Here is a 7913-nt window from a genome sequence, read left to right on the forward strand (position 1 = left end):
CTGCTATCTCTTCTTCCTTCTCACCTCACCCCTTCTCAACTAGCGTCTTTATCCACCGTCTCACCCCCTGCTGCTCCACCTGCGCCTGAGACGGTAGGCTGCTGTTCTTCTATCTACCCACTGAAACCTGCTAGCCTGCTCAGGTCTATCTCCCTATCTCCATTCCAGCACCGATTTACAGTTTCATAATTTGCTCGTCTTCAGATGTTCATGTTTTTATTCTGACTCTTAGTTAAGTCGTACTATAATTTCACCGGCTCTGGATCTGGTGGTGGATCTTGATTATTACTATTTTCCTTCTGGAAAGAGGGTAAATCCCCGGCCGGGTGGATCTGGGTAGTTCATGCAAGTTAGATAACAAAAATAGTAATAATACAGCCTTGTTCTTTCCGTCAACGCCTGAAATCGTTGGAAATAGAAACCCCTTGACTGTTGAAGTTTCTTCCCGATCTGTTTCTTGGCCTTTTTGCTGCAAAAAAGAGTTCCCTTCATTCAGCAGGCTATTTAAATGTTTCAGGTTCATCACAAGGACATATAGCTAGCCAAGATAGATACTTGTCCAGCCAGAGATGGCTGGAATAATGGTGAGCGCTTCTACTGGGGTGATGAACTCTCTCCTGGGTAAGCTGGCCACCCTGATGGGGGAGGAGTTCGCCAAGCTAAAGAACTTGAGGAAGGAGGTTAAGTACATCACCGACGAGCTGAGCAGCATGAAGGATGCTGTAGAGACCCTTGCGGATGTTGATGAGCTGGATAAACAGACCGCAAGGTGGAGGGATGCAGTCAGGGAGATGTCATATGACATCGAGGATATTATTGATGACTTCATGTGCAAAATTGGGGAGAAAAGCAAAAAATCTGGGTTTGTCCATGACACCATTCAACGCCTTAGAACTTCAAGGGCCCACCATAAGATTGCTGGTCAGATTGAGGACATCAAGAAACTTGTGCATGAAACAAGTGCACGCCGTGAAAGATACAAGCTTGATGTCTCCACATCATGCAATGTGGCTGTTGACCAACGGGTTGTCGCACTCTATGAGAATGCAGCTAAACTTGTTGGTATGGAGGGCCCAACAAATGAGGTTGTCAGTTGGCTAAAAGATGAGGAGAAGCAGTTAAAGGTTGTATCAATTGTTGGTTTTGGAGGTTTGGGCAAAACAACACTCGCCAATAAGGTCTATCATACACTGAAGGGGGAGTTTCATTGTGGTGCATTTGTGCCAGTTTCTCAAAAGCCAAATATTCCTAAACTTCTGCATAGTTTATTAATCCAACTTGGGTGTGGACAATCTTTTCAAGATTGCGAGTTAAATGTTCTTCTCGACCAACTCAGAGAAAAACTAACAAACAAGAGGTACTTATTCATACTTAGTATATTGCTGGTATTCCCTTGCGTATCTGATACTTAGATTTTCTTAAAGATGCATAAGGTGTCTATCTTTGTTAATGAATTTTCAACTAATAGCGTACATTCTGGACTTTATCTATAATTCGGTTTCTCTATTATAGAAAGTTGCTTTAATGTTTGTCTCATTTCACATCTTTGGAGTTCGGATTCATAAGCTCATCAGTAGAAACATCTATATCACCTCCTACTTAGTACATGAAGTTAGCTACGAAGCATCAGTCTTATCTAAAGATTTTTCATTTAACTTGGAGAAAAGGAAACAGAATAAATAAGAAACATGTGATGCTTTGACTTTATTGGTATTTGCTTAAACAGTTAAACCATGCTTCTAAAACTGAAGATCAACTAATTTTGTTTAGGAAAAAGTATATTTTTCGTCCCTCAACTTTACCGATTATCTAGAAATGGTCCTTCAATTATAAAACCAGACAAACCTAGTCACTCAGATGTCAAACCCGGATGCTTTTCATCCCTGGATCAATACTAGGTCCATGTTGAGCCCAAAACCACCTGGAATGGCTGGAGTGACGGAAAGTACCCGGTTTTACCAATTGAGGAACTATGTTTGCAGGGTTTTGAAGTTGAGTGGCCATGTCTAGATTATCGACAAAGTTGAGGGACGAAAAATATGGATTTCCCTTTTGTTTATTGTTATGTTCTTCTACACAATTATTATTATTTAATTGGATAAAAATAATTTTCGTCTACTTGAACCATTTCAGATAGACTTTTGTTCTTTTACTTAGCGATGTATTGATTGACTTGCAGGTACTTCATTATCATCGATGATCTATGGGATGTATCAGCATGGAATGTTATTAGATGTGCTTTCCTGGAAAATAATCTTGGTAGTAGACTCATAGTAACTACAAGAATCAAGAATGTGGCTGAGGCATGTTGTTTGGGTCACCACGACCAGATTTTGGAAATGAAACCTCTGAGTGAAGAAGACTCAAGGAAATTGTTTTTTGATAGAATATTTTGCTCTGAAGAAGCTTGTCCAGGTCAACTCAGGGATGTTTCACTTGAGATTCTCAAGAAATGTGGTGGTTTGCCACTTGCAATCATCAGCATATCGAGCCTATTAGCAAGTGAAAGTTCCGACCAGAAGGAGAGGTGGAAACATGTACTGAATTCTTTGGGGTCAGTGTCAGGCACAAACCTCACCTTGGAAGCAATGAGACAGATCTTGAACCTTAGCTACCAGAATCTTTCTCACCACCTCAAGACATGCTTCTTGTATCTAGCTATGTTTCCAGAGGACTCTGAAATATATTCGTATGAGTTGGTAAGACTATGGATATCCGAAGGTTTTATTAGTAAATCATATGGACAAAGCCTAGAACAGACTGGGATAAGTTATTTCAATGAGCTTGTCAACATGAGTCTTATTCAACCTAGACAGATTGGCAGGGATGGGTCAGTGTTAAGTTGCAAAGTACATGATATGTTGTTGGATCTTATCTTGTACAAGTCTGCTCAAGAGAATTTTATCACTGTAGTAGACAACACAGAGGCCATTAGAGCACAGCTTCGAAAGCCTCGTCGGATTCTCTTCAACTTGGACAACGCAACATTGCCAGCGGATGTTAGTATGTCACAATTGCGATCATTTGTAAATTGGAGAGGCTCCATGAATATACCTCCTCTGGCAGAGTTCAAGTATCTTCGAGTTTTTGTTGCTGACTTCAGTTCTAGTTTTGCTTATGACAACCAGAAAATTGACCTGGCAGGATTGTGTAAGTTATATCAGCTGCGGCATATATGGATTCGTGGCTCTGGTAGGTGCCAGCTAGCAATGCAGATTAGAGGACTACAAATGTTGGAAACATTTGATATAGATGGGTCTTGTATACCAATGGATATTTTTCTCCTGCCGCACCTGTTGAATCTACATGCTCCATTCGTTTTCAGGCTCCCGGAGGGCATTGGCAAAATGAAATCCCTAGAAAGTCTGAATTATTTTGACATGCTGCACAGTTCACTCGACAGTATCAAGGGTCTAGGAGAGCTCACTAATCTGGTCACCCTATCTCTCCGAACCCGTTTCTCTGAAGAAGTGTACATGGATGTTCTAAACTCTTCTTTGGGAAAACTCTGTAATCTCAAGTCTCTGCTCATATGTGGTGATTCTTGGATAGCCGAGGCACTAACCTTGTCGCCTCCTCCCCCCAACCTTGTGACACTCTACATGATAAAAAGGACCCACGCCCCTAACTGGATTGGGGAACTCCATAACCTCCAGACCTTGTATCTCACTGTTGAGAAGCTGGACAAGGATGGTGTTGGTATTCTTGCGGAGTTACCAGCCCTCATCGACCTACAATTAAAGTTTGATAGAGCACTGGAAGAAACAATTTCCATCGATGGGGCAGCATTCCCGGTCCTAAAGCGGTTTGAGATCAGCTGCGCGGACATGCCACGCCTGACCTTCCAAGCTGGGGCAATGCCTAAGCTCCAGACCTTCTCTCTGTCGTCGGACGCCAAAGGATGGAAGCAGGACGAGAATGCCGCACTTACAGGTATCGAGCACTTGTTAGCACTTGAAAGAATCTATGTAGGAATCAGGAGTGGTACTGAATCTGAAGGGAGAAGCGCAGACTCAGCCATTAGGAGCGCTATCAACATGCATCCTAGCCATGCTTGCATTACAATTGATATTAATTGTTACTGATTTATGATAATCCTCAGTATCAGCCACGACCAGCAGCTGGTACGTTCAAATTTCCACCTTCAGTCTTCAGCTGATCTGTCTCTTATCTGTTTCCTGGTAACTACCAGGATATGTCTGTCTGTTGCAGTTTGGGCTGTACTTTGCTAAATACCGTAATACCTTTATTTACTAATTTCCCGTCACTTATTTGTGGGGTTCTAGCAAGACTTGTGTAGATCTATGCAGATTCAGAACGGGAGATGCCTCGCTGAAATCAAAAATTGAGAGCTCTACCGATATTTCTTTGAACATTTAATTGTTATGATTTTCATTGTCAATGGGCATTAAACAAGTCTTTGGAAATGTCTAGGTCGAGTGTCCACAGTAAGGTTCGAGGTGCATATATGTAGGTTGAAGTAATATACTTTAATTGCATATATGTTCGCACTGTTTGATTAGCTCAGTAAAGCCAGTAATTTCGAGAGTTCAACCATTCTGATTGACACTGATTTTCAGGAAAGGAAGTTAAGTTATTTCTTTGGAGCAACAAGGTGTGATATGCAAAGAAATATTGAGATGTCTCCGAAATTTATGCCAAACTGCAGCGGATGGAATATTGAGATGATGCATGTTCACGCTTTGCTTGGATTTCTCCTGGAATAAGGCTTGATGGAGGGCAGCAGGTTGCACTTGTTACTCGCTCCTTCCCTGACCAGCAAGCCAGAGATTATATGTTGAATATACATGTGCGAAGTTTGTTATTGAAAACGGCACGAGTACACGTTTCTGGGAGGATACTTGGCTCGGCGAGACACCCTTGGCCATCCAATACCCGTCTTTGTACCGCATTGTTCAACGACGTGAGGTGTTAGTCGCATCGGTCTTTCAATCTACCCCCCTTAATATTCAGTTCCGACGAACGCTAGCGGGCAATCGTTGGGAAGAATGGCTCCGTCTAGTTAGGAGACTGATGGAAGTCCAGCTTTCACAACAACCCGATGAATTACGCTGGAAATTGACTAAGTCTGAAGCATCCATGGTTAAATCAATGTATATTGATGTTATTAATTCAAACTCCATTCCTACGTCCAAGCATGTTTGGGATGTCAAAGTTCCTTTGAAAATAAAAGTGTTTATGTGGTTTGTCCATAAACAAGTTATTTTAACTAAGGACAACTTGATAAAGCGTAATTGGACAGGACCTACTAGGTGTAGTTTCTGCGATCGGGATGAGACTATCAAACACCTCTTTTTTGATTGCCCGTTGGCCAAGGTACTTTGGGATACGGTCCACATTGCTTTTAATATCAATCCACTGAATTCTGTTAATGCGTTATTTGGGACATGGCTTAATGGGATTGAGCCTGACTTAGCGAGACATATTCGGGTTGGAGTTTGTGCTTTGCTGTGGACTATCTGGACTTGCAGAAATGATTTGGTTTTTAACAGAATATCATGTATACATTTTTTGCAGGTCTTATTCCGAACTACGGCACTGATCCGTTCGTGGTCGCTACTCACCCAGACGGAGGCCAGGGAGCATTTGGTTACTGGGTCTTTCCGCTGGGAGATGGTAGCTCGGGATATCTTCAACCGGTTTGGATGGCGGTCATGTAATAGGATAGGCATTTAATATCCCTATCTAGTTTTAGCCAGCCGGTTGTGGCGTCTTTTCTTGGCTAGTTGATGTTTCTAGCCCTCTTTGGCTCTGTGTGAGCTTTCTGTGCTTTTTTTTTATTACTTTAGGAGACCTTTGGAACCATGTTGGCACTACTTTATTTGGTTAATAAGATGGCCGTATGCATCTTTCTGATGCAGAGGCCGGGGAATCCCCCCTTTTCGAAAAAAATGTGCCTCTTAACTACATTAAACTGATGTGCCCTTATTTGTATTAAACTGAATATTTATTCCTTGCACTGTTTGCATTTCTGAGAAGGACGGTCGAGATGTTTGTATTCCACTACATTAATTCCTATATATGCTAGTTTGTGTTGGATCGCCTGATGTTCTATCCTTTGAACATGGATGTCACTGTATATTTGTTCTAGACAGGCGTTGTGCAGGCAGCAGAGGAAAGTTTCTGAAGATGATGTCTAGACAGACGTAACCAACATGAATAGTAGATAGGCAGTAGCGGTCTAGCGGATCATATGATGAAGCAATTGGATGGCTGCCGGGAATCAAACCGATGAAGAAGCCGGCTCCGTGTGGTGTGGCGCCGCCTCTGCCGACCTTCGCCGGATCGTTTCCTTCACACTAGAAAATACATAGCCTAAATATGTTTCAGTATCTCGTAAAACTGAGAGGCAGCGACTTGAACAGAGCATGTTGGTGCACCTTGCGGAATTTGTTCGTTGCTAGCTTCATGTAAAAATGCCATTAGAAGTTGTTCTACCTACACACACACGAGAAGATGCCACATATCACGTTGGCTTATCATTTTGGCATTTTTCTTTTGTTTTGGAACAGATTGACTGTGATCCTTGCATTGCCTAGAAATATTTCAGTGTCCGCGGATTGGTATGCCTTTAGAGAGGTTTCACTGTCCGGTAAGGCACTAATAATAGTGAAGCATACTAGCTCACACAAAAACTAGTATTCGGACACCCCAAAATCTTGATGACCTTTCTCGGCATCACATCTCGATCATGGTGACACATACAGAGTGGACACTGCGCGCTTGCATTGGCCCCCGGAAACCTCTCGTCATACCGGTTTCTTCTCAGGCTCGTCCCTGCTGACAATCTCAAATATGTGAAATATTTAAACTTGTGAATTTTTTTGAACTACATGAACATAGTCTGAATTTGCGAAATTGCTTTGAAAGTCGTGAAGTTTTTTCTGAACTAATGAACCTATTTTCGTAAACCAATTTTGAATTGACAAATCTGTTTCGAAATTCGTGAACATTTTATTTACTTTGCAAAAAAAATTGAAGAACAACTTCTTGAACATTTTTTGAATTCGCGAACTTCTATTTTACACATTCGCAAACATTTTTTGAATTAACAAATATATTTTTTTCAAAAAAGAAAACAAAATCGCCTGAATTTGTGAACATTCAAAATTGTGAACGTTTACAAAAATTTAGAACTATTTATAAATCAGGACTGTTTTTATATCAAATAAAATAAGAAAATGAAAATAAGTAATAAAACCGTAATGAAGAAATACAGGGGCGCTCACGCCTGCAATAGGCTTGCCCAAAGTATGTGGATGGCTGAGCGTTTGGTCGTTTTGCACCGCACAGGTCGGGGAATAGGATCAATCCTGTTTTTGAAGCTTCTGCTGTTTTTTTCTGTTTGGTTTGGTCTTCTGGACCGATTTCGCTGTCTTTTTTCAACCGCACGAATTTCAAATTAAAGATTCGTTTTGCAAATGTGTGAACATTTTTTAAATTTTTGATCTTTCCTTAAATTTATGAACTTTTCCAAATTCACGAACATTTTTTAAAATTTGTCGACTTTCCCTAAAACATTGTGAGTTTATTTATATTCGTGGTTTTTTTAATCTGTGATTTTTGTTCCTCAAATTCATGAAATATTTTCAAATCGACGGAACCCGTGATCTTTTTAGAAATTCATGATATTTTTTAAATGCACAAACTTTTTTAAAAATCTTTATTTTTTTAAATCTACAAACTTTTTTAAACTCGCGAACGGTTTCAAAAAGGTCAATGATCAAGTCAATAGTCAACATGTCAAGTCCAAGGTCAACGTGTCTACACAAGGGTTAATATGTTAAGTCAACAGATCAAACCAAGGATACTATGGAAACAGGTAATTTGCCGTCAGCTTTTCCTCGGGCCAGACGGCAAAGACCAATTTTACCGTTAGCTGCAGACGGCAA

At 40.9% G+C, this 7913-nt stretch overlaps 1 protein-coding gene across 3 annotated transcripts; it reads left to right on the plus strand.

The window, feature by feature from the left end:
* Positions 1-5591, plus strand: LOC119278816 (disease resistance protein RGA5-like). Of its 3 annotated transcripts, XR_005137983.1 has the most exons (5): positions 13-143; positions 518-1357; positions 2180-4124; positions 4581-4747; positions 5539-5591. XR_005137983.1 is itself a non-coding variant. In XM_037560156.1 (4 exons), the coding sequence occupies exons 2-3, from the start codon at positions 570-572 to the stop codon at positions 4083-4085; spliced, it is 2694 nt and encodes an 897-aa protein (XP_037416053.1). In that variant the 5' UTR covers positions 1-93; positions 518-569; the 3' UTR covers positions 4086-4124; positions 4581-5161. The 3 variants fall into 3 exon arrangements, 2 of the variants coding, with proteins under 2 accessions (XP_037416053.1, XP_037416052.1); XM_037560156.1 differs by lacking the exon at positions 5539-5591 and having other exon boundaries at positions 1-93; positions 4581-5161; XM_037560155.1 differs by lacking the exon at positions 5539-5591 and having other exon boundaries at positions 4581-5161.
* Positions 5592-7913: the final 2322 nt, after the last annotated feature.

The sequence above is a fragment of the Triticum dicoccoides genome, chromosome 3B (genome assembly GCF_002162155.2).
Source record: "Triticum dicoccoides isolate Atlit2015 ecotype Zavitan chromosome 3B, WEW_v2.0, whole genome shotgun sequence".
Lineage (NCBI taxonomy): Eukaryota > Viridiplantae > Streptophyta > Magnoliopsida > Poales > Poaceae > Triticum > Triticum dicoccoides.

Bases quoted from the DNA above. Each gene is read 5' to 3' on its own strand.
- LOC119278816 (XM_037560156.1), top strand. From the start codon at position 570: ATGGCTGGAATAATGGTGAGCGCTTCTACTGGGGTGATGAACTCTCTC. The intron at 1,358-2,179 runs GTACTTATTCAT...ATTGACTTGCAG, and splicing joins GAAAAACTAACAAACAAGAG to GTACTTCATTATCATCGATG.